The 27,500-nt window shown below is 35.1% G+C and overlaps 1 protein-coding gene across 1 annotated transcript in view; it reads right to left on the reverse strand.

Annotated features, from left to right (window-relative positions):
- Positions 1-393: 393 nt before the first annotated feature.
- Positions 394-27,500, reverse strand: part of CAPZA1 (capping actin protein of muscle Z-line subunit alpha 1) — a 44,724-nt gene continuing 17,617 nt past the window's right edge. The window contains exons 2-10 of the mRNA XM_037826367.1: positions 18,076-18,139; positions 16,173-16,224; positions 15,441-15,504; positions 10,916-11,122; positions 9,106-9,185; positions 8,456-8,534; positions 3,976-4,047; positions 2,399-2,461; positions 394-2,019 (exon numbers count right to left, since the gene is read on the reverse strand). Coding sequence (XP_037682295.1) covers positions 1,879-2,019; positions 2,399-2,461; positions 3,976-4,047; positions 8,456-8,534; positions 9,106-9,185; positions 10,916-11,122; positions 15,441-15,504; positions 16,173-16,224; positions 18,076-18,139 — 822 coding nt within the window. The 3' untranslated portion in view covers positions 394-1,878. The remainder of the gene's footprint in view (positions 2,020-2,398; positions 2,462-3,975; positions 4,048-8,455; positions 8,535-9,105; positions 9,186-10,915; positions 11,123-15,440; positions 15,505-16,172; positions 16,225-18,075; positions 18,140-27,500) is intronic.

Below are 27,500 nucleotides of genomic sequence, written 5' to 3' on the forward strand. Positions count from 1 at the left end.
CCACACCTCTGTAGCTAAGCCAGATTGGATGGGAGCAAAGTAGCAATCACATTAAGCCAATGTGAAATATTACCCAAGTTCAAGATGCAGGGATTCTTTCATTTCTGCTTCCTGCCTAGTGACTACAACCATACTTGGGCCTTACAAAACAGAACTTTTGAACCACTGGTTGCTTTTGGGTGAAGGGGATGTGATCCATAGACACACCCTTAAACTAAAAAAGAGCTGTTCTTTGCAAGTCTTTGGATAATTCACTGAGTCTGTAACAGCTGAAGGTTGGAATTAATTCCAGTAACCCTGATTATTCTCATCAAATAAGATTAATCACAGTTCCACATCTTACCTTGAGAACAAAGGCTGAAGAGATGGATCAAAAAGGAGAGACTGAGACAATTTTAGAACAAAACAGGTATATTTCTATTAGACTACCTGATACAGAGGATAGTGTGGTATGGATGAAGAGTATGTATGACAAATAATACAAATATATTTTATTTGAAATAAAAATGCTTATACAGCACAACGAGTCACTTGGAAACACTCTTGCTTGACTGTATTACTGAGCAAAAACAAAGCTGAAGCACAATCACCCTTCTTTTTTGACATGTATTTGGAGATAGGTAGGAAGACACTACTTGGTTTTTAAAAAACTGACCTTCCTTTAAGGCCTGGTCATAGAAGTGTAAACAATGTAAATGAATCCATCATTACCAGTTGTCATATCATATCTATGTCACCTGTGTACTCTGAGATTAAACACACATACCTGCCAATATACCTGGGAAGGCTTGCTATATCACAGTTAGGTTTGCGTTCTTGGCAGGCAGAACTGAAGAAGAGTAATTTGGAAAAAGTTTTACATCCTATATAGAACAAATCACTAGTATTCCCTTAAATAACAGGTTACAATAGAAAGATACTGACTGGAAGCTATCCTTCTTACTTTGGTTCATTTTTACTTTTTATTTGTGATTTACATAGTTAATTCATTTGCTTATAGTACAATCCTGCCACAAAGTATTAAAGCACAAGATACCTATTATTTCTTCAACATCTGCATTTTTCAAGTTTTAGATTTACTCTACTACATCCACAGTATGTCAGCAGTTCTTGAATATTAAAAAAAAAATAATAAATGGGTAAAACTCTCTTCTAAAAATGCAGATGTATATATTTATAATGGTACTAAATGGAAAACAGACAATGAGGGAAGGAAAAAAAGCAAACACGTTCATGTGCAGGGAATGTGGTTCAAGTCTTTGGATTTAAAAACAACTTCCCCAGAGAAGCTGGCTATAATGGAATTTCCAGAAAACTTCCTTTGCCCCACAAAAAGAACCTGAAAGCCCTAACCCCAAATTTTGAAAACCACCATTATGAGATGCCCTAAGTGATGATCAAAGCAATTGGAGGGAGAAGGATGAATGTGTCTTCCATTTAGCTATAGTGTAGGACAGCCTCTTGGGCTGTTGGTAGATCAGTAAAAGCCTATGAAGTACCAGAAATGCTTTGAAGATGGGATAAAAAATATTGAACATATTACCTGTCTATATTGGCAACAGGGCTTCATGGATAGGAAAATTTTCTAAACAGTCAAATGACTCCTGGATAGAGCTCTCTCCCCAACATTAAACGTGGCAAAATTAAAAAAAAAAAAAAAAAGTAGATGCAGCGGAACAAAAAATTACAAAGCAAAAACACAAAAGAATCAAGACAATCCTAGAGGTTCAACAGTATCCCATGAGGCTAGAAAACCAGTTAACTTTGAAAGCCCTAGCAAAATATCACTCTCATTTATAAACCACCTGTTTATCATATGACCACACGTTGAATGAATCCTCTATCCCCCATGTACTGAAGAATCCTACATTCAGCCTTTTAAGCATTCTGCATTTCTTTGCCAATCTTGTAGCTGAGTATCTTGTTCCAGTCGATTTTGGTGCGGGTAACTGGAAGCTGCCGGCGCAATGCCTTGAATGTGGTGTCTGACATTGTTTGATAGTTCTCACTAATTGCTGTCTGCAACAGATAATTGAAGATGAGTTGCTTGAACAGAAATGGGGTTGGTTGTGAACAGGAAAGTAACTCTGTAGTCAAAGGACATGCAGGACTTATGAAGGATAGGCAGGACTTATTCCTAGTGAGTGCTTCTCCAATCTCTGAAGAAAGTTCAGAAGCCCATAAAAATTATTTCTGAAACTAAGGCAACAGTCTCTTCCAATCTTGAAACCTTGGATTTTATGGAAAATGCAAAACTGCAAGGTCTGCAAACTCTCCACACTTAGCAACAATGAACAACATGTATAGGTATGTCAGAAGACACAGAAGAGTCTACCAATAGATGTTAACAGCAAAACAAGGTACTAGATCTAGAAAAATTAGTTCCAAATCTTCTTACCTGATACTCATTTTCTGCATGCTCTATGATTTTAATAAACTCCTTGGCAGTTTGGACTTCATTCTAATAGAGGAGGAAGTAGTGGAAAATATGAATATATATTTTAAATGTATTAGCAATGAATAAAGATACTGAAAAGTCAGTCCATCTCAACTAACATTTGTATAACACTTTACATAACAGTTTATAAAGTGTTTCAAAGCACACTGCCTCTTTTGATTCTCACAACAACCCTGTGAGGTAGGTATGTTATTATCATCACTTCCATTTTGCAGATGAGGAAAGACAATCTCCTTAAGTGACTTGACCAAAATTATATAGCTGTTGAGTGATAAAGCTGAGACTGAAATCTAGGTCTTCACCAAAAAACATTCTCTCTCCACTCTACCACAGTATGTCCAAAAGACACCATGAAATGTCTTGAAAATATGTTTTATGCTGATAGGAACAGTGCCCTCAGACATATTAGTCATATGTGTTACCTAATATACTCCTCTATTTGCCCCATGATGCTAAACCAGCCAATCACATTTTGCTTTACATGATTCAAGTATGAAAGAATCTCTCAATTTTTCTCATCGTCAAATATAAAATAACTGAAGGTAAAAAGGGTAAGATTTAATGAGTAGGGCAGCTGTTCTCAAAGTGTGGCCCAGAGACCCCACGGGTCTCCAAGACTCTTTCAAAGGGGCCTTGCAAGGTCAAAACTACTTTCTATTTTCATAGTAATACTAAGACATTATTTGCCTTTTTTCACTTTCTCTTGCACGTACGTGCAATTTCCCAGAAGTTACATGACATGTGATGGCTTCATCACTCTAAAGGCTAATGGAATGTGTGAGGCAGATATGAGAATCCAGCTGTCTTTCATTAAGCCAGACATTAAAGACATTTGTGAAAATGTAAATCAATGCCATTCTCAGTACATTTTTGGGGGGGTTTGGAAAATATGTTTTTCATAAAATTGTTATTTATGTTAACAAGCAATAAGTTATTGTTTTTTTAGTGAATTAACAGACATTTCAATTTTCTAATAAGGTAAACACTGATAGATGTAACACACACAAACAAAAGTTCTTTGAGGTCTGCAGTAACTTCAGCGTACAAAGAGACTATGCAAGAAAGAATGCAGGGACAAATTAGTGACCCTTCTTTCAAGATACAAAGCCAATACTTTCTGATTGAATGCTCCTAAAAATGTTCAGTTTCTCAATTTTAATGATATGAATCCAGCACTATAGGATTTAGTTTGGTAAACTTTCTTTCCTCCTGGCATTTAGTGATTAAAGGTATTACTGTCCTTGAGCAAACTGTGTAATTAAGAAAGAAAGAGGAAGAAGTCTGTATTCCCTAAAGCCATCACCACTACTCTGAGTAAAAATCTATGAAATGATATAGTTGGTTGGTTACACAGTCTTATCCTGATAACAGTAACAGTCACTAGCAGAGGTGCCAAAATCAAAGCCTTGAAAGCAAACTGAATTTCTACTAACACAATCTACTCAGGATCAATATATATATATTTACGGAAAAAAGCAAGATACAAGTGAGATAGACTTTAAATATTCCACACTCACCGAAACAGATATTGAATCCTGTACATCTTTATGACTAACCAATTGAACATTGCCATCTTCATAATAGTGAACCTGTGTGAGAGAATGTTTCAGGAAGTTTATGTGTAGTTCATACAGAAGCCTATTGCTTAGGGCACAAACCTATAAGTCATCCCCAATCTTTACCAACTCTGAACAAATTATTAGTTAATAGGACCAATGGTAATTCACAAGGCAATTAAAATTAACAGAACACTTAAGTTTAAGAATTCTCTTCCCTTAGCACAGAAAACTGATTGATTAAATTCAACAAATATTTATTAAGTGTTAATTACATTCCAGGCACTGTGTTAGGCATCGTGAATGCAAAGAGAATAAGATCCCACCCTCAACCATATTAAAAGAATTAAAATCAAATCATTAAACATTAATTTTCTTTATGAAAACCAGAGTTTTAAAAGATTCTAATATCTAATACCTGATATCTCTCTCCTTATGTATTATAATCAATATTGGTAAGTAGATCTGACCAGGTGTAGGAAAAGTTTAATTGAGGGTTAAAGACGGGACTGAAGAAGAAATATTTAATTGGTAAATTAGACTACAAAAATAAGATAAAAACAGTTCTGAAGATGTAAGGGAAAGTGGGGGTGGGAGGCTATGATTATGAGAACACTTAGCAAGAGAGGTACACAAGAGACAAACTAACAAATCAATGACATGTAAGGCTCAGAGAGTTTTGGCAACTTAAAAGGTAGGTTTAATCACCTTAACATGGCTACAAACTGGCCACATAGCATGAGATGAGGTTATTCTTTTGTTAACTGAATTTGAACAGGGTCTTGAAAATAGGGATTGTCACTTTATAGATTGAATCATGTCCCCCATAAAGTCATGTTCAAGTTGGATTATAAAATCTTAGAATTTGAAGGAATTTAAATGATCATGTTTACATCTCTCATTTTACAGATGGAGAATTGAAGCCTATAAATCAAATAACTTATCCCAAGCCAGCTAGACTAAAACCAAGTCTCAACTGCTGGTTTCTTTCCAATATAAACTAGGTACAAATAGAAGAGAATTTCTACTTTCTTACCAGAAGTTTTTAGGCTGAAACTGGAGGCTTTCAATACATGCAATAATAGTCCTGTGGGTATGACCTCATTTGTAAATAGGATTTACCCTACAGACTTTGGAGAAAGCACAGTCCTGCTGACAACTTGATTTTGGACTTCTTGCTTCCCCAACTGGGAGACAATAAATTCCTGTTGTTCAGCCAACTAGTCTGTAGTACTTGTTACAGCAGCCCTGGCAAACTAAGACAGTCACCTAAGTGAACAAGATAGAGAACAGTATCCAGCAGGGGGATAAAAGGACAAGAGAAGGAATACAACTGGTTTAGTTTAGGGAAGAATAAGGAACTCACTGCACATGAATATCTATGGAATATGTATGTGTGATGAAAGATGTTGCTATAAAGTAAGTTGGAAACAGACTGTGAAGAGCAAGCTGCCTGTATAAACCATGTTAAGAATTCAGACTTTATCCTATTACAGGTGATGGAGACTCAGGAAAAGGAAATGTTTCAGAAAGATTACACTGGTGCTATGAAGAAGACGGAGGGAGAGCTAAAAGGGTGGAATGGTAAAATGGTAATCTTTCCAGTGTCTAGTCTATACTACCATTTGAACAAAAAAGGAGTATTTTTAGAGACACAGCAGAAGAGAGAAGGAAAGATTAGTAACCTGCACTACTACAGCTATAATTTGCTGAGTCCTTACTATGTGTTAGGCACTATACAAAGTACTTTGTTACTGTATTATCTCATTTACTCTTCAAAAAAAAACTCTATAAGATAGGAACTACAATTAGCCCTATTTTACAGGTGAGGAGACTGAAACTTAAAGCACACTAGGATATGAATCAGGGTGAATTCCATAGCTAGAATCTTATTCAACATGCACAGAACCTCCCGAAGGCCATATTTTGCCCTAAAGTTGGAAATTCCCTTATCTAGGTGGAAATAAAGTGTCCCACTAGGGGCTTATTCTTCTGAGATATCATTAGAAGGAGATAACAGTCAAAGTTTATCTAGGCAGAAGCCATGATCCTGTTAGCAACAAAAGAACTTCCCTGGTAAAGAGAACCCACTATTATGTCCTTGTGTAAGGGATGAAAACAGGTACCTTCCTCAGTGGGGACAAATAGCTGGCTCTATCCAGACAGGAAAGAGAAGCCAGACTGTGCATACCCTCTCCAAACCCTTAAATTTCATCTTTTGGCTTTCTAAAAGAGTTTAAAGAAGAAAAGACAATTCAAGAATAGACAGAAGAAGCAAAGAGTTGATAAGTGCCGATAATACTTATATGCCAAAAACAGCAAAAATTTATACAAGACTAGGCTAAACAATGAAATATAAAGGCTAAAATCCCAATAGACAAGGAAAAGGATATTAAAAATATAGGTTACGTCAAGCTCAAACACTAGTTTTTGTTGTTTTGTTTGTTTTTAAGTATGAACAAGGAAATTCAGAGGCTGAAAAAACATTGAGAGGGAGAAAAAATATAAATAGAATGGGGGATATTAAAAAATGGAGATCTGATTAGAGAAAAAATAAGACTTGTATATTTCTTAGAACCCATCTCAAGGAAAAGATATGCAAGGCACATTCTTTTTGTCCAAGAATAAAGACTATGTAGTTTGTCTGAACTTCTGTCATGTTTCCTAAGAACTTGGACATGGCTGAGAACATAGGGTAAGGCCAGTAAGTCTCACTGTTTATGAACTCAACTGAAAATTCTAAAAATATCTATTTCATTATGTAATACATTAATGATATAATAGAAATTTGCAGAAATTAAGCTTAAATGTTCCCAAACAAAACCTTTTCTGGGTCTTATCTGCTAATACGAAAATGGTTTGATTAACTAATACAAATTTCAGTATGACTTTTTCATCAATATAAATCTTCAGACATTTTTGTCTATTGAGTAGCCTGAAAAGCTAAACATCTTAATGACTTTTCCAAGTAATTCTCACTCTGACATTTAAAATATATATAAGTGAAGTAAACATTCCCCAAAAGTGTGATCAGTCTGTGCTTAAGAAGTGTAAATGAGGGTTTGGGCCTTACGCTACTCACTGATTTGCTTAAATACTGGTACAAGATATTGAACACTATGCTGCCTTAGGTTGGGCTCTCCCAGAAGCAGGCTCCGAGGTGAAGATTTGAGGGAAAGTAGTTTATTTGGGAAGTAATCTCAGGAAGCAGTAAGAGAGAACTGAGGAAGTGAGATATGGAAGGCAAGGAAGTGTTACAGGTGCACTTATAAGCAGGTTATGGTAGTGGGTACTGGAGAACTCTGAGAGACTGAGTAAATATGTTGCAGAGTTGTCTTTTGACATAATGTATGTATGTTCATAATATATGAAACATAAGCATGTTTCAAAGTTGGCATATTTATCTACCAACTCTTGTATGTTATTGAAGGCTGCTCCCAGAGCTGTGAACTCAACACTTTCAGCCTGTCTCATCTAAGACTTGGGCATGCTCCTATGGCCACGAAAAGTCCCCAGGAAGAGAGTTTGAACTGACTGTAGTAGGAAGCTATAGGTATATATGGAAACAGTGGACATCTACTACATATCTTTTGATTATACTGTACCATTAAAAAAGACAATTCTTGCCAATTGTTATATTTAAAGCAATAGAACACAATATAACATAGGAACAATTAGGTACTGGTCTTCTCAGTTATCAGAAGTACTTAAGTGACTAGTGTTAGTCAAGCTTAAGAATTACATCATTCTGAATTTTTAAAGTTAAACCTCTGCGAGGATATTAGAAGACTGCAACCCAGATTAGAATCAAATGTGTTATGGCTACTTTATCCAGCTGCCTGTCTTTTCTGACAAAAGCATTAGAAATCTATTCTGTATATTGCATAAAGTCATGATTTGGCCATGGTTTCCAATTCCTCTGTTTTATTTACTTGATTTTAAAACCTTCTGTAATTACTGTGGGAAAAAAAAAATTCATATAATCTTCAGAGCTAAGATATACACATACATAAGCAAATCTATATAGATTTAAATGAGATAATATAACAGAAAAGACTCTAAGTTACAGTGGCTGCTATATAGTAACCTCTTAATAATTATTATTTATTTTCTTCCCTCCTAACACTGCTGTATGATAATTCTTGGAAAGATCTTATCTTCTTTTCACTTGGTAAGATATAGACTAGAAAAAGAGAAAAATAACAAACAAGCAGCACATTACAAGTGACTATCCTTTAACAACCCAAAATAGCTCTGTCTATTGAACTACCTTCCCAGGAAGGAGGCTTTTATTTCAAGTCATGGCCATCAATCGCCCTTTGCGTTTATATACAGTTGATCCTTATTTCTTATTTCTAATATTAGAACAAATGCCAATGTGCATGTTTATTTTAAAGATACGAAGTTTTAGCCATGGTCTATTAATATGTTGGGATCTCACCTGAATCTTAAGCACTCCAACCACCTGGGCTGTAGGTGGTGTGATGGTGAACTTCCACTCTGATCTCCAACGGCCATTCCTATTAAAACATACACAACACTACAGAATTAGCTACAAGCCCAAGAAAGAGTCACCCAGCTGAGGAGTAGGGAAAGGGGAAAAAAAGAAACAAGTTATTTCTAGTTTGACAATTCGAAGGCTCTGCCCACACACATACAAGTTTGGATCTAAGTGCCTCCTCTAAGTAACTATGGCTTTCACTTTACCTTTTTTTCTTGAAAAGAAAACCATTCCTATTCTCTTCATGGGAAGCCCTTCTATCGACAGATGGATGGGCCACTGAGTCATAAAACTGACTCATGTATTATTAACTTAAACCCAAGTCAAACTCAGACTTCCAACTGGACTCTTTATGAACAGCTAATTCTCATTCAAATTAAGATTACTTTAAAAAAAGCTGGATTATAAAATCTTAGAATTTGAAGGAATTTAAATGATCATGTTTACGTCTCTCATTTTACAGATGGAGAATTGAAGCCTATAAATCAAATAACTTATCCCAAGCCAGCTAGACTAAAACCAAGTCTCAACTGCTGGTTTCTTTCCAATATAAACTAGATACAAACAGAAGAGAATTTCTACTTTCTTACCAGAAGTTTTTAGGCTGAAACTGGTGGCTTTCAATACATGCAATAATCGTCTGTTGCCCATCTATAGTTTTAGCGTAAACCTATTGTTAAAAAAAAAAGTTAGACTCCGAAAACACATTCAATATAAACAACTACAAACACTAAACAACTGTCAAACTACAATTGCTTGAGGAAGACAAAGAATCAGAGAGCATGAACTTCTGACATAACAGGGTTAATGGGATATCAACATTTTAAGTTCTAGAGGAGACAGGCATACAATGAAACAATGAATACAGAGGGAAACACTGCTCCTAGTTTAGGGAACAAGAGAGGTGACACTTGGGCTCAGCCTTATAGAACACATGAAATTCTGATAAGCAGAGACTAAGAATAAATATGACTAAATAGTTAAAGCAGAAAACTAAGGTCTTGTTCAGTGAATGACAATTGGTTCTGTCATGGTAGGGGGTGTGTAAGAAGTGGACTAGCAGCAGACAAAATAGGATGGTAGATTTAGGTTAGACAGATGAGGTAAGAAGTTTGGACTGTATTCTACAGGCAATAGAGAGACACCAAAACAGCATGACTAAAACTATTACTTTGGGAGAATAATCAATATTGGTATACAGGGTAAAATGGAAGAAAAACTGGAGGATGGGTAGGAAGCCTCCAAATTAGTATATGCAATGAATGAGGATAATATCAATGGGGATGGAAAGGAGTGGGCACATACAGAATGCAGAAGTACTATCAAACATTGAAAAATAGGAAGGAGCCAAATGATTGCTTGCTTTGGTGACTAGAAAGATGATACTGACATTAACAAACTGGGAAATTCAGATGGAGATGTCCAGCAAGAAGTTAGAAACATCAAGGGTTCCTTAGTGTGGAAGAGATGAGTGGAAATGTGATCACTGAAGGAAAGCAAAGAAAACAGTGCTTTATGGTTCACAGAATTGTGTTCTCACATGTATTTTCGTTTCCTCTAATAAATCTGATGAAACACATTATCATCTACAGATGATAAAGCTGAAGCTCACAGGGGTTAACCGAGTTGTTCAACATCACTCAGTAAGTGGTGAAGGTAGAACATAAACTTCTTGTTTTTCTGACATCAAATTCTGTGTTACTTTCCCTACATCAAATGGACTATAAGCTTTCAAGAGAGAAGCAGAATTGGAGAATGAGAATGCCTATCTTTACAAAGGTAGGGGAGAGGAACAAAAATGAGTAGAGAGAAAGAGAGTAAAAATACTTAGAGAGTGCTGACATAGCAGCCAGAGCTATGGGCTAGGATTCAAACCAATTAAAGTGCTCCTAACCACTATTTCATACTGCCACACCAACATTACATTATATTCTAGTCAACATTTTCCTTAATAACATGACACAATTTTATTGAGCCAAATTTACCATATTTAGAGCCTAGAAGTCGTAAAAGAAAAATTACTCTGGATTAAAAAAAAAATTATCTACTTCAAATAGCTTTGACTATCCAAAGAAAACAACTAAACCATGTTAAGGTAGCTTTGCCTATACTAAAAAGTCCTAAGCATGGCCAATAGCTCTCCCAATAATCTTAATTTACCAATTTCCCCCACGTCTAAGCTAAAGACTATTGAAACTTTGCTGATGAGCAAATAAGATAAATGTGAAGTAGAATGCACTAAGATTTAAAAATTTTAAGTACTGGGATTTTCAAAAAGAATTTTCCATATATACCCCAATCTAAATGATTTAGGGAATAGAATGCAGAGGAAAGCCACCAAAGAGTAAGGTAAATATAAGAAATAAAACACTCTGATAATGAAACAGGCAGATACTTAACAGTACAGAAGCCGTTGGAATAATGATCTTTCACATAGGCCCTTAACGCACTGTCACAGGATTCTCTCCAAGACTTCAGACCTCCATCTACTTCCTCTGGTTGGGGGTCACTTGCTTCTTTCCGTAAGTGATCAAACTTAAAGGAAACTTTGTTTCTTGGATCTAAAAATCTGCTATTACCCAGGTCACCATGTTCTGTAATTAAGACCTTCCAAAGAATAATTACAAATATGAGTAACTGTAAAAAAGACAGCTATTCTAATCACATTTTACGAAAACAAAAATTCAAAGGATATCAGTTAACTTTTCATTTATTCAGATTTCTCTTCCATACTGATTTATCAACCAAGTCCCATTTTTATTCTCACGGAAAACACATCTATGGTTAGGTTGGCCTTAAACTGCAAAATTTCTCCTATCCTAACAATACTTCTCATTTCTTGATTTCCTTCTACTACATTATCTATGTGTATTGTTTATATATAACCATAATAAAAATCTGTATGTACACTTCTGTATTGTACTTTTTTTTCATATATTTCATTAAACTATTCCAGAGCCATTATACACAGCCTTCAAACAGGTAAAAATACATTCTCATGGTTCATTCTCATGTTTCAAAAATTTAAAAACAAACAAAATGAAAAGTCAGTTTCTCACCCTTATCTCTGTTCTACCAAATCCCTAACAAATCTCCCCTCTTCCACAAGGTAATCTATTTTACTAATGTAGAGTAGGGCTGGATAAGCTATGCAATGTGGGTGCTGCATGTTTTGGTAAATAAAGTTCTACTGGATGGAACATAGCCCTCTGTGTTCGCTTCTGAACTGTCTATGACTGCTTTTGCACTACAATGTCAGAATTGAATAGCTGCGACCAAAACCCTATATCCCAAAATCCAAAAATATTGTCTTTTTGGCCCTTTACAGAAAAAGTTTGCCAACCTCTGGTTTTGAGTATTCTCTCGGTGTTTCTTTTGTACAAATACAAGCAAGCATGAATATGTATTCTAATTCCCTATTCTTCTTTTACAAAAAACTAGGATACTACATAGTGAACTTTGTGTTTCTTGTGTAAGTATTTTTTTTAACTTAATGTATCTTTATCTTTCCATATTAGAACTTTGAGAACTTCCTTGTTCTTTATTTCAGCTGCATAATACTCCATTGTACGGATGTACAAAAATTTATTCAACCAGTCCCCTATTGAGTTGTTTCTGTTTTTTTTTTTTTAAATTATGAACAATTCTTCAATGAGTATCCTTGTATATTCATCATTCTTCACATGTGCTAAGTACATCTGTGAGATAAATTCCCAGAAGTGGGACAACTGGATCAAAGGGTAAGTGCATTAGTAATTTTGACAGAAAAACTGACCTCTCTCACAGAGTGTTGCACTAAATTACAAACCCATCATCCATAGAAATTTTAATTGGCATTTCTTTTCACCTTTTTAAAAAGAGCTATTTATATTTCCTATCTTGTAAACTGTCTATTCATCTTTTGCCCATATTTCTATTTGTGGTCTTTTTCTATTTGAACTTTTTATTTATTAGGGAGTTAACCTTTTGTATGTATTCTGAGTTCCACATTTTTTCCTCTGTCATTTGACACATTTTCCATTTTAAATAACTGCATGATTCCACAATATTGACATACCACAATATACTTAATCATTGCTGAACAGAAGGTTTAAGCTATTTGCAGTTTCTATTTCATTAAGAAAGCCCTTTTAAATTCTTCTATAAAGTCCTTTCCTTAAGAAAAAAGAAGGTATTAGGAAAGAGTTCCTAGATTTGGGATTCCTGGTCCTTATCACCAGACTGCCCTTAAAAAGCTTGTTTATACTGACAGTAAGAACAACACACATATTTATTTTCCTAGTCTTGCCCATAGAAGCTTTCTCATTATAATTTTACATCTTTTCTAAGTAAAAAAACAAACAAACAAACAAACAAAACATACAGACATTAAAACTTTAAACTGCACTTCCTTAATTAGGTGATATAATGATTCCTTAACTAGATGATCTAATGATATAACACTTTTCTATGTTTGCTTTGTATTCCAGTTGGGTGCAACTGGTTCACATATATTGCTCATTTACTCACAGAGCTCTTGGCATCATCCTTGGGAATGTGAATAACCTCTATAGTTACAAACCTTTCATGTATTATGTTTGATGTACATATCTGCTTTTTTAAATCTTATTTAAAACTTTTCATTAAGCAGAAGTCACTTTCTTTTACGATCTCCTCTAAAGCTTCACCCTAATACATCATTACTCCAGTTATGATATTCTTTCCATTTCCTACTAAATTTTTTATATTTAAAAAAAGGTTAACTTTTAAAATTCATGTGGAATTAATCTAGATTGTATAGTTTTCACTGGGAATCAAAGTTAGATTATTCTTACGTTTTATCAATTATTCCCTTTTCTCTACTTAGTTATAAGATATTAAAATCTCACATCTATGAGCCCTATTAAGGACTCTATGTTTGTTGCTTTACATGTTTTTATGTTTGCTAGCATTAGTCTTCCTTTATTGTTGTTCTTGATTAGAATAATCCTTTATGGTGTGTTAAAATTTTGTAGGAATTGCATGAAATCTATTTGAAGACAAACTTTCTCATATGATTTATAGTTCTTATTCAGAAATGTGGCACTTAAATCTATTTAATTTTTCATTTATTTCTGTCTCTGATTAAAATGCATACATATGCAAATGTGTATGAACTGTGTGGCAGACTCTGCTAATTCTCTATCAAATATCCATTATCTCTTTTTGTCCTTACTAACAGAACCTCAAAGTATTTCAAGAAGACAATGTGTTGAGCTAAAAAATTACACTTCTCAGCTAGGGAAGATGAAGTGCTAAGAGCGTGGTAATAACTTAGTGCAAGTTGCTTCTGGAATGGCTGGCAGCACTTTCTGCACCTTCCTTCTGGAACACAGACTCAGTGCCCAGAAATGTATCAGCTACCTTGACAGCATTATAATGAAAACCATACCTTAAGGATGGCAGAATAGAGAGCTAGAAGCACCTTGGGTCTCTGGTGGCATCATGGAGCTGCCATAACAGCCCCAAATACTACCTTATGACCCTTTATGTGGGAAAAATAAAATCTCTATTTAGTTAATCCAATGTGGTTTTTTTTGTTATATGCAGTGAAAGCATCTACTTTAATAATTCATATATCTTTCCTTTTATTATTGTTCAGGTAATGCTTTTAGTTGTTACTGTTATTGCAAAGAATGTGTTCTCTTCTGACTTCATTTTTAAGTTGCATATTATTGGAATATGAGGATACTGACAAAGACGGCCATTTCTTACGTCATGTGCTGGACATACACCTTATTATTTTGATAATATCTCTATTATTTATACAATGTCAACTGCGAGCAATATTTATCACTTATTTTTCAGTATTTTTTGTCTTCTGTTTGCAATTAATCTATTTTCATTGAAAAAAAAATAGATAAGCAATAATACAAATAAAAACAAATGAAAATCAAACAAATTCCAGTAATCCTGTAATCCCAATACATAAAGTTAAACTTTTGGTGTGTATTTTCCCACCTTTTTTTCTATGCACATCTATATACTTTATTTCTTTGATTCTAAAGATGCATACTTTTCCCTTATGATTTAACATCTAGGAAATTGGGATGTATCTTAAACTTGATGGCATTTTAGAACTGCGTCATAGTTTAACTGGCAATATTTTTTCTTTCTTAGTGGTACACAGAATTCAAGAAGCATTGATTCTAATACAGTGCATCTGTTCATCTAAGTATCTATCTTAAAAATTAAAGCTGGCATAATTCTGTATGTTTTGCTTTATAATATGTTTTAGCTTAATATATCAAGAACAGCTTGCCAGATCAATAAGCATACATCTACATCAGTTTTCAATGGCTGCAGAATATTTTAGTCTACAGGCATTTAATTTAATGTTGACATTCAGATTTTTCCCAATTTTTCACTATTATAAACCTTGCTTTGAATAATCTTTTTGCATACATTCACGATTATTTTCCTAGGACAAATTCTGTAAACTTATTGGCTCAAAAGGAATTCAGAGTTTTAAAAGGTATTTGGTACATATTGGCATTTGCCTTTAAAGTGTATGTTAATTCATTTGCAAAGCCCTCTCATAAGATGTTAATAACTATGGTAATAACGGGACCATTTGCTTTGTTCTTGTTTTTCAATAGGAATGTCTCTGTTTTTCTAATAAAATGTGTCATTATTCTTGCCAAGAAGAATTAGGTACAGCTGGAAACAAGTAAGAATCAATTTCTTTTATTTTCACTGTTCTTGTTAGGGGCAGCTCTCCTGTGTTGTCAAAGACACTCCCAGTGTTATCAGAGAGAGGAAGAATTTCTTAATAGGTAGAATATTTACAAAACTATGAAAATTAAGACATGTATTTATTCAGCATCTGATCTTCACATATCTGCTTTGGTTTCTAGGATTTCTACTACCTGGCAGGTATAGCCTACCTAACGGGAACAATTATTACCTGATCGTCATATCCTTCTATCTTCACAGGTGTGAACTGATCCATGTTATATTGGGCAAATGCACTGTTTTTTTAAAAAGTAAAAAAAAAGGGGGGGGAGGGGAGGAAGATTAAAGAATTATATAAACAAACACAAATAGTAGTTCACAGAACAGTGAAAGAGTATGTTGAAACATTATCTGGTGCTTTTTCCCTTCCTCCCCAGACATTCAGTATTAGCATAATGCCTTCTAGCTTTCTGAAGGGACTCCTCCCCACAAAGATCTCAGAAGCATCCCAAACTCTGAAATTACCTTTTCTTCTCCACTTTAAGCTCCCACTTATAAAATTCCTAAATTTAAGCAATCTGATTATTGTGAATTGCCAATAGTTTTAACTAGGAAGAGGCTCTCAGTAATTCAAAAGAATCTTGAACTGTTACACTATTTTGGAAATGTCTTCTTTATCCTTGGCTCCCTGAGGCAAGACAAAGTAGGAGATATAATTAAATGTACTGGAAGGTATCTGACACAGAGAGAGGGTGAAGTAAGAGTTGAATAAGTGGGGAAAATTTGGTCAAAAATAAAAGTAAGCTTTGAGGAAGTAAATAACATTTGGGGGGAAAATGTGTTCTCCAAGGAAAAAAACAACTAAAACTTCCCAAACTAACCGCTTTATTTTTAAAGTCTTTAAAACACAGTTCCTGAGGTATTATTTAGAATAAGATGTAAGCAGATTTAGAAAGGTACTTACTGTGCTGCCCCTTCCCTGAGAAGATTGTCATTATTAAGTAGTAGCCGAACATCTGACGAAGAAAAATGACATTAAAAATGTTTAGTAGATGGCAAATTTAACAGATTTCTAAATTAGATTTTTTAAAAATCAGGCTATGCAAAATGAACACATGCTAATTTCATAGATTTTCATACAATTATTTGTGCTATAATAATCCAGCAATAAATTCTCAAGGAATTTCATAGCAAATGAAAACACAGTTTACAGAATGTTACAGTTTAGGAGTTTTTAATTTTGTATTTAAAAAAATCCTTTAAAATTAGCCTAGATGAAGAACTGCAGGCTTTTCTACAACATTAGGCCAAGATATCAGGGCATAATTCAGTGGCAGTGAAATTGCTGAACATATTTTTCTTTGGAGAATCTGATGTGGGGGTCTACAATCTTTTAAAAAAAAAAAAAAAACTGTGTATCAAGAGTCTAATCACTTTTCTTTTGGCAAAAAGAAAAGTGTTACTGAGAAACTATCAAGCATTAACTCTAAGAGCTTTGGAAAGCTAATTACAAGCCAAAGGCCATTGACAGGGCTTCTGACAGGCAAACCTGGCAGTGGCAAATGTCTAATATGCCAATAAAATCCAGCCCACAAGCAACAAGCAGTTTGTCAATTCCTAATCTAATCTTTAGTATCAATTATTCTCATGATATACCTGTAAAAGTACACTCAGTTGTCAGATATAAACAAGGGACTTCTAACTAGACAGAACACTAATTTTGTTAAGAATTTACCTGAGCTTATCAGTTGGATAAAGTTCAAGTTTATGAGAATTTTCTAAAAGCACAATTGTTGAAAATTTATGTTTGGTGAACATGGAACAAAGACTAAGGAAATGCTGAATCCTGGAACTGTTTCTCTGGCTGTTACAGTTCTCACAGTCCACAAGCAATTCCATAAAGAACATATTGATTTATGTCTACTGTATTATTCAGTTTGCTCTTTAAAATGTTTGTATTTCTCCTGGTTATGCTTTCTCTGCATTATTAACTTTCCCAATGAAAATTCTGATTGTTCTATTATGTGTGGGACTGTGGTCCAGGAACAGATGAGTATCACCCATCTTCTGATATAATGGTAGAGTTCAATATAAATGTTTGCTAAACTAAACTAAACTAAACCAAGATGACCAAAGATTATGATTTTTAATTGTAGGGAATTTTAAGATGAATTAATCTGATAACTTAAATGAGACTACAATGATTTATTTAACTGCTAAATTTAAGATGTTTCATCTATATTTTTCATCTTGTAAATTGTGTTGAGAGAGTGAGTAGTATAGTAGACTCTATAAGTGTACTGTAGTGGTTCCCAAACTGGCTGTGATTCAGAATCATTTGGGAGAACTTGATAAAATACACAGTACTCGGCTACGTTCCAGGTTTAATGAATGATAATCTTGAGGGGATGATAATGTTGGAATCTGTATATTCAGCAAACTTCCCAGATTATTATGATACAGTCAGCTCAGCGCCAATGACCATAGAGAGTCTTATACTCTGGCACTGCCTGAGTTTGAAGGCACTGAAGAAATTTAAACTATGATTTATAATAATGAATACAAAACTATGAAAACAATTTATTATTTTTAAAAGTTATTGATAATAAACTACCTTAAATCTTTACTCATATAAGATAGGTATTCTAATTTGTGGGTTAAGAGCATGCTTTTGACTCAGATCTGGGTTTGAATCCTTGCTCTGACACTTACTAGCTATGTGTCCTTGAACAAGTTATTTTAACCTCTTTGCACCTTGATTTCTTTGGCTATGGCTGTAATTTGTAGTAGATTAAAAGATATTGTAGATACTCAATAAGCGACAGTAATTAAGGAAGGCTTAAAACTAAATACAAATCTTTACTCACCATTAAACACTTCATTAAATTCCCCTGGGGGTGCATGAGTGATGAATTTAGCAGCTATGCGTACCTAAAGAGAAATAAAATTCACACTAAGAGAATTATGAAGAGTAAATGAACATATTACAAAACTTTCCTTGAAATAAAATTTCCTATTTAAACCTATACTGTTCAGGAAGCCTACGATTTCCTTTTCACAGAACATCCCAGAGCTGTTATGAACAGCATATAGGTTTGTTCTGATTTTGGGATATATGAGCTGCTTTCATAATTCTGAATTTTTCTTTAAAAAGTTGACTACTTAGTAGTTGGTCACAATATAGTAGAATCACAAAAAAGAGAAAAGTATGTTCCTAGCCCATTTATGAACACTGAAACAAAGCACCTAAATAAAATATTAGCAAGTTAAGTAGTACACCAATACCAAATATTGTTTATCCCAATGCAAAGATAGTTCAATAGTAATAAGTTAATGCAATTTACAAATTCAAGGAAAAATGAAAGGAACAAAAACAATAAAATTTAATACCCATCCCAATATCACAAAACAACACCAAAACTATCAGTTTTTGGTAAAAATATTAAGGACAGAAAAACTGTAACTTGATAAAGGCTATCTACCAGAATTCTACAGCAAACCTAATGATACTGAAACATAAGCAGTGTCATTAATTAAAAAAATTAGGCAAAGATGACTTTTATCACTTCTACTATTCAATACTGTACTAGAGGTCCTAATGAATGCTATGAAGAAAATGAATGAAGACAAATATTTCTTTTACTGTTAATTCTAACCCCCTCCTCTGTTTCCCCACTGCCACTCTGCCTTTCTGGATCTTATTATTATAGATGGAAGCTGAAACTTTTTTATGCTTTGTTTGGGAAGAATTCCTCAGCTTCATTTTCCAAGTTCAGTAATATGGACTTCAGCTGTGTCCATTTTGTTATTCACGCAATTATTTTGACTGTCCTACTTTTTAGTTCCCAAGCTTTCTGATTATTTCTTTTACATGTGTCCAATAACCTCTTGAATCTCTTTAAGGATATCGATTATATTTTTTTTAAAGTCTTGCTCTAGTGACTGTTTCCTAAGAATTTAGATCTAATGCTTGTTGAGTTTGGTGCTTCTCTTTCGTAATACAGGTTTTACACAAATGTTCAGTCATTGATTACCTGGCTCCTTTTTGAATTTTAAATTAAATTAAATTAGCTTGTCTGTTCTGTTTACCTGTAGCATGTTTCAAGTGATTGTGTGTGTGTGGGGGGGGAAGGAGTAGACTTGCTGATGATTTCTGTTCCTTTCTATCTTATAAAGGAACCTCATAACGGCCAGAAGATACCTGAGGCACTGTTCTGCCTCGCTAGTCCCAGTGCTTATTCCCAATACTTTACTCTGAGGACAAATGCTATTTCTGTCTGTAGTTTAGTCCAAATGGGAGAGAAGAGAAGAGCCAACTGGCCCTGTTAGCTCCAAGGCTGTTTTAGCACCCTTCCTTCCTATTCTTTAAATTGATATGAGCTCCTCCAAAATGGTCCCATTTCTGCAGCAGTTTTCTTCAACATGTTTTGGGTTATGGTTTCCTCCAATCTTATTTTTTCACGTATTTAAGCTATTCTGCTTTCTCTCTATCAGAAATTGTTCAAAAAATTTGGTCCACTGGTGGTCCTCTCATTTTCTACACTGCTACTAATTTATTCTTCCTTCTATCTCATATTTTTAAAAGTTTTGTCATTTTAAAAGTTTGAGGGAAAAGATAAGTTAGAAGCATGTGTTCTGTCTGCCACATGACTCAATCTCTTATTTCTCATCAAATAAAATGTGGAAGAGAAAATAATTACACACCTCTTTAAGAGAAAAAACGATCTGGAGTATCATTGGGCAATACCTATACATAGTAATGAAGTTAGTAATGATAATAAATACGACTGACTTCAAATTGGCCTCTCAGTATAATTCTAGCATACTACGAGAGAAAGGATGCTGAAACTAATTTGTTGTGATAATGAGTATGAAGATGATTCAACTTACTGGTGTGGAGCAAACGGCAACATAGTTATCTATCAATAAAGTGAGACCTACTTTCAGATAGGAACCTTCTGTTGACCTCATTCCCTTCAAACAATTTTAAGTCCTTGATGACTCCATTAAATGGAAAATATCAAAGTCAAACCTTTCTCAAACAGAAAAAAAGGCTTTCAAGAGTCTTTTGAAAATAAAGCTGGTACTGGGAGGAAAATTAGAAAAGCCAGAAATACTTTACAACTTTAGCATCCTTAGGTTTATACTACAGACCTAACTGTGAACTAACTTTTATTCTAAAAAGAATAAAGGAAAAGTTGTTCCATGCCCAAACTTATCTTTTAAGTCAAGAAAGCCTTGTCTGAAGCAAAATAGAGTGGACAACCTTGGTTCTAATTACTGACTCTGTTTGTCCGTTAACTAGCTAGCTTTGTGATTCTGGAAACATTATTATTTTCCACGTTGGGTTTCCTCATATAGTCCAACTCCTCAAAGAGTTAGAAGAGCTGCAAACTTTTTTTCATCTATAAAATCCTATACAATTTTCAAAGACTATCCTTCAGCACACAGTTTGAGAACCATACCATGGTTGAGTAGAGTCAGACAACAGATTATTTTTCTGGGATGAAAATGGGTAGAAATTAAAAGGAAATACTCTACATAGGCATCTATATTAAATGAGCAATAACAATAAAAAGGGGGTTCTAATCAGAAAGAAATGCTGTTCAACTCATGAAAATCACACTACAGGGGACTAACAATTCCAATATAGATTTCCCCATGTGTATATTTTCCTTGGCATGTGCACTTAATTATAATTCTGTACTTGCCAAATGTTGGTGCCAATCACTTATTTACAAGAATTGGTAAACCTATTTTGAATAGTAAGCTTATTTTTTTAGTTTACTTGTAGCAGAACTGCTGAGTGGGCTAGGGTCTATTCCACTTTCTGTCATGGCACATTTATTATAATCCTTACATAATTCGAAACTCCTCTCAGTCAAGCAAATTTAAATGTGTGTATTCCAAAAATAAACATATATATATTCATAAACTACCAAAAGCATCTTCCTTGAAAGAAATAAAGCCACAGCCATGGTTTACATACCACTTATGTAAACGATGTTTGAAGGTATAATAGAATTCTGAAGTCACCCCAAAATTTTCAAATTACAAAATGTGATGGAACTGGTACAATTGAAAAAAAAATGGTCATTTGGATAATGGAACTGACAATGCATATAAAAAGTAATCATATCCATTCAGCAAACATTTACTGAGCATCTAGGAAGTATCAGTAAGTAAAGACTGATGACAGAAACAAGGTCATTGCCCTCCAGTATCTAATACCTAGGTAGTAATATAGCAAGCAGATATTAAAAGGCAGAGAGGAGCCCAAAGGAAGGTGCAATCAACTCTGCAAAAGGGGCTGAAAATGATAGGCAGTGATGTCTAAGCTAGATTGGAGGATGAGTAAACAAAACTGGGGAGGGTATTCCAGGCATAGGGAACAGTATGTACAAACTGACACAACATGTCACAACAAACTGAAAGCAGACATCTAAAAGATTTCCAAAATGTAACACAGTGCTACTGTTCTCATTCTTTTTGTTTTGGAAAATAGATTTTTTCCCCCTGTAAATAAAATATCTATTAATCTTAACATGCAACAGATTTATTATTATTTTAAAATGAAGTAATATTTTAAAAATCTCTTGGTTTTAATATCTAATAGTCACGTCACAGTAAACAAAACTCAATTTTTAAATGTGTAAAAGGGTCCTGAGTACAAAAAGTTTGAGAAATGCTCTGTATGTTGACATGCATAGATGTTTATGATATGCCCTTGAGTGAAACGGGTTTAAAAAATGATATACTCTAGTTCTATTAAAATTATATACATTAATTTACACATATGTATAGCAACTAAATTTTATGTATTTTTTTAATTGAGATTGTTCACATACCATACAACTATGCAAAGATCCAAACAACTATGCAAAGATCCAAAGTGTACAATCAATTGCCCACGATACCATCATACAGCTGTGCATCCATCACAATTATTTTTTTTTCCAATTTTTAGAACATTTTCATTATTCCAGAAAAGAAATGAACACAAAAAAGGAAACTCAAATCCTCCCATACTCCTAATGAACCTCCCTCCATTACTGATTCACGGTTTTAGTATAGTACATTTGTTACTATTGATGAAATAATGTTAAAATACTACTAACTGTAGCATATATAAAAGGTATATATTTTTTTCCTATATGCCTCTCTATTATTAACTTCATACATTTGCTCTAGTTCATGAGAGAGATTTCTAATCTTTTGTAGTTAATCATGGACATTGTCTACCACAAGATTCACTGTTTTATACATTCTCATCTTTCAACCTCCAACTTTCCTTCTGGTGACATACGTGACTCTGAGCTTACCCTTTCCACCATCTTCACACACCGTTCAGCACTGTTAGTTATTCTCACAACATGTTACCATCACCCTGTCCATTTCCAAACATTTAAGTTCACCCTAATTGAATATTCTGCTCATAAGCAACTGCTTCCCATTGTTTAGCCTCATTCTATTTCCTGGTAACTTATATTTCATGTCTATGAGTTTACATATTATAATTAGTTCATATCAGTGAGACCCTGCAATATTTGTCTTTGTGTGTCTCTCTTACTTCACTCAATATAGTGCCCTCAAGGTTTCTTCATCAACCCCTTTCTTTTAAGATGGTTTTGTTCACATACCATACATTCCGTCCTAACGAAACAACTGTTGGCTCCCTGTATAGTCACATATTTATGTATTCGGCATCATTGTCACTATCTATATAAGGACATCTCCATTTCTTCCACAAAGAAGGAGGAAGAGTCAAAGAAGGCAGAGACAAAAGAAAAAGAAAAGAGAAAGAGAGAGAAAAACAACAACAAAAATATGACAGCCAGGAAGCAACAAAAGGAAAGATAGCATTAACCTAAACTAGAATAAAGAGTCAGACAACATTACCAATGCCAGGAATCCCATATCCTTCCCCTAATCCCTCCTCCCACATACGCACTTAGCTTTGGTATTGTTCTAGTTTGCTAATGCTGCCGGAAGGCAAAACACCAGAAATGGATTGGCTTTTATAAAAGGGGGTTTATTTGGTTACAAAGTTACAGTCTTAAGGCCATAAAATATCCATCAACAAAGGATACCTTCACTGGAGGATGGCCAATGATGTCCGGAAAACCTGTTAGCTGGGAAGACATGTGGCAGGCGTCTGCTCCAAAGTTCTGGTTTCAAAATGGCTTTCTCCCAGGACATTCCTCTCTAGGCTGCAGTTCCTCAAAAATGTCACTCTTAGTTGCACTTGGGATATTTGTCCTCTCTCAGCTTCTCCAGAGCAAGAGTCTGCTTTCAACGGCCGTCTTCAAAATGTCTCTCATCTGCAGCTCCTGTGCTTTCTTCAAAGTGTTCCTCTTGGCTGTAGCACCTCTTCAAAAGTTCACTCAGCTGCACTGAGTTCCCTCTGCCTGTCAGCTCATTTATATGGCTCCATTGATCAAGGCCCACCCTAAATGGGTAGGGCTACGCCTCCATGGAAATATCCAATCAGAGTCATCACCCACAGCTGGGTGGGGCGCATCTCCAAAGAAACACTCAAAGAAATCTAATCAAAAGTGATAACGTCTTCCCACACAAGACCACATCAAAAAATAACGGCATTTGCGGGACACAATACATTCAAACTGGCACAGGTATATTTACTTTGTTATATTAAAGGAAGCATAATACAATGTTTCCGTTAATTATAGTCTCTAGTTTGCATTGATTGTATTTTCCCACCAGTCCCACCCTATTTTTAACACCTTGCAATGTTGACATTCATTTGTTCTACCTCATGTAAAAACATATTTGTACCTTTTATTACAATCATTCAGCACCCTAGGTTTCCCTGAGTTACACAGTCCCAGTCTTATCTTTCATCTTTTGTTCTCGTGTCCCACATGGTCCAAACCTTCCTCTTTCAACCATACTCACAGTCATCTTTGTTCAGTATACTTACATTGCTGTCTCTCAAAATTGTTTTCCAAACCTCTCACTCCTGTCTTTTCCTTTTTCTCTGCAGTGCTTCGTTTAGTGTTTCCTGTAGAGTAGGTATATGGTTAACAAACTCTGTCATTGTCTGTTTGTCAGAGAATATTTTAAGCTCTCCCTCATATCTGAAGGATAGTTTTGCCAGATATAGGATTCTTGGTTGGTGGTTTTTCTCTTCAGTATCTTAAATAGATCACCCCACTTTCTTCTTGCCTCCACTGTCTGCAAATAGTCTTCTCAAACTTCGTTTGTATGTGATGGATTGGTTTTCTCTTGCTGCCTCCAGGATTCTCTCTTTATCTTTGACGTTTGATAATCTGATTATTAAGTGTCTTGGTGTGGGCATATTCAGATTTATTGTTTGGGGTATGCTGTACTTCTTGGATCTGTAATTTTATGTCTTTCATAAGAGATGGGAAATTTTCATTGACTATTTCCTCTATTATTGCTTCTGCCCCTTTTCCCTTCTCTTCTCCTTCTGGGACACCAGTGACACGTACATTCCTGACTTTTGTTTTTTCCTTAAGTTCCTGGAGACGTTGCTTGTATTTTTCCATTCTTTTCTCTATTTGTTCTTTTGTCTGTAGGCTTTTCAGGTGCCTTGTTCTCCAGTTCCTGAGTGTTTTCTTCTGCCTCTTGAGATCTGCTGTTGTATGTTTCCATTGTGTCTTTCATCTCATGTTGTGCCTTTCATTTCCATAGATTCTGCCAGTTGGTTTTTCGAGCTTTCAATTTCTACCTTATGTACGCCCAGTGTTTTCATTATACGGTTCATTTCTTTTGCCATATTTTCCCTGAACTTTTTGAATTGCCTTAGTATTAGTTGTTTAAATTCCTGTATCTCAGTTGAATTGTAAGTTTGTTCCTCTGACTGGGTCATAAGTTTGTTTTTCTTAGTGTAGGTTGTAGTTTTCTGTTGTCTAGGCATGGTTTCCTTGGTTACCCCAATCAGATTTTCCCAGATAAAAACAGGCTCAGGTCCCAGAAGGAAGAAATATTCAGTACCCGGTTTCCCCGAGGGTGTGTCTTAAAAAATTGTTACACCCTGTGAGGCCTTGGGTCACTGTGCTTTTCTGCCCAGCAGGTGGTGCCTGTCAGCCTGTAACTCCAGACCAGTGTAAGGAGGTGTGGCCCATGGCTGTTTTCCCCCAGGCTCTAGGGTCTGGTTCTGAATGCAAAGCAGGTAGTAGAGCTGGGCCCCACCCCTTTCCTCTTAGGGAAGACAGACCCCCTAGGGAGAGGTCATTAGCATTTCGATGGTCTCTCTCTGCCTGTGCTATCTCCACCCTGTCTGGGTCAGAGCACTGGAAACTGAATATGGCTGAGACTTTCTCCACTGAGCCGAAACAAGGACAGAAAGCCCCCTTCAGGGCCAGTCCACGGCCACCCTCTGCTCTCAGTGGTCAGTCTTCACCCAAAGCCTCTGTCTGCTTGTTGGGGATGAAGTCCATGCTTGTTAATTAAAACCCCAATGGGAGATCAGCTGAGCTGTATTCACTTACTCAGAGAGAGCTGCTCTCTAGCTCCAGGAGGCTTTGCAGCTCTGGCCATGGGGGAGGGGGCTCCTGGCTTGGATCTGCAGTTTTTACTTACAGATTTTATGCTGCAATCTCAGGCATTCCTCCCAATTCAGGTTGGTGTGTGATGAGTGGATGGTTACATTTGTCCCCCCGCAGTTATTCCGGATTATTTACTAGTTGTTCCTGGTTGTCTGTTAGTTGTTCAGGGGGACTAACTAGCTTCCACTCCTCTCTATACTGCCATCTCAGATCTCCTCGCAACTAAATTTTAACTAGTACTACTTCTAGTGGTGCTATTTCAAGAGATATTTTTCTTTTTTTTTTTCCCTTTGGCTTATCTCTATATTCTAAAGGTTGTACAAGAAATATAAATTACTTGCATGAAAAAGAGAATTATAAAAATTTTAATAAAGGAGCATGCCAACATCCCCATCCATTAAATTAAATTTTTGAAAGATGGAAAGAGACATCAACAAAAATGGAACGTGACATAAACAAAGATAGATTACTGAGACATCAAGATTGCAAGAACCAGGTCAAGGAAGCTAAAGGACTGAATGAGGTAAGGTTGACAAAATGCTAAAGGCAACAAGGAAGGATTTCTAAAGTTACAGTTGACATACACTCTGTGACCAGGAGCTTTGCCTTTATTTACCTCCTAACTGCTTATTGCCTTATGCTCAAAATAGAGGTTGATTAACTTGGTTAAATAAGGGGATAATGTTGAGGAGAAGAGTAAACTGAAAGCTTACTTCCATTTACTAAAGGAAAAATACAACAAAGAAAAGTCAGAGGGAGAACATCAAGTAATACTTCATTTCAAGTTCAAGTGCTGAAAATTACAGTTCAAGTGATGAAAAACTTAATAAGTGATCCCAGTACATCAGAAAATATAAAGGAGAACCTTGTTAAAGGTCACAGACTTAGAGAGGAGTGGAACTAGAAATAGGATATTGAACTCTAGCATTAACAGATAGTAAAATCCTGGAGGATTATTTTTAGTGCTCTGTCACATGGATTTGGCTTTGTTCTTTTGGAAAATTTTTTAAACAAGGAATAGAGTTAAAGTCTTGCTTATGAAAGCCGCAGTGTCACACATTTGAAGGGGTTGAATAAAACTGCAATTAAGTTTAAAATTCAAAACTTCATCAGCTAGTTTCAAAACTGGGTCAAAACTAGTAAGATGAAATTTAATAGAAGCAAACAAAATCAGTAGCACAAGCCAAAGGGGAAAGAAATGGCCAAGCAGCCAGTAAACATAAAAATACTTTTTTCCTGCAATACAAATGAGGGATGACACTTTCAATAATTAACAGTGACTCAGTCCTTCTCAAGGGTGGGATGGGGAAGAAAGGAGAAAGCAGGTATTTCCCATTGAGGGGAGGTATGCCATCCACCCCTCTAATTGAGAATCACTTGACAAAGGGACTTTAGTTGAATAAAAACTTCAAAAAAAATCTGTTCTTATTTCAAAAAGTAACAGTTTCACTGCATGTTGCATTTATCAGATGACATCTGCAGTAAAGGATATAATTCCATGTACTTTAAAGATGGAGCAATTCAAACCTTATATACAACTCCACCCACTCCTTCATACATTTAAATATTTCAATAATATTAATGTCATGAAATCCATTGCATTATGTTTCTAATCTAAAGGAGGGATTTAAAATCTTTAAGTATCAATGAAGGCAAATTTTCCTAGATTTCAATTTCTTTCCATCTCCCCATCCTCTCCTCTCTAAAAATAAGTAAAAATACCCAATCTTGCAAGATTCAAAATTTCATTTTACATTACT

This window comes from Choloepus didactylus, chromosome 2, assembly GCF_015220235.1.
Source record: "Choloepus didactylus isolate mChoDid1 chromosome 2, mChoDid1.pri, whole genome shotgun sequence".
NCBI lineage: Eukaryota > Metazoa > Chordata > Mammalia > Pilosa > Megalonychidae > Choloepus > Choloepus didactylus.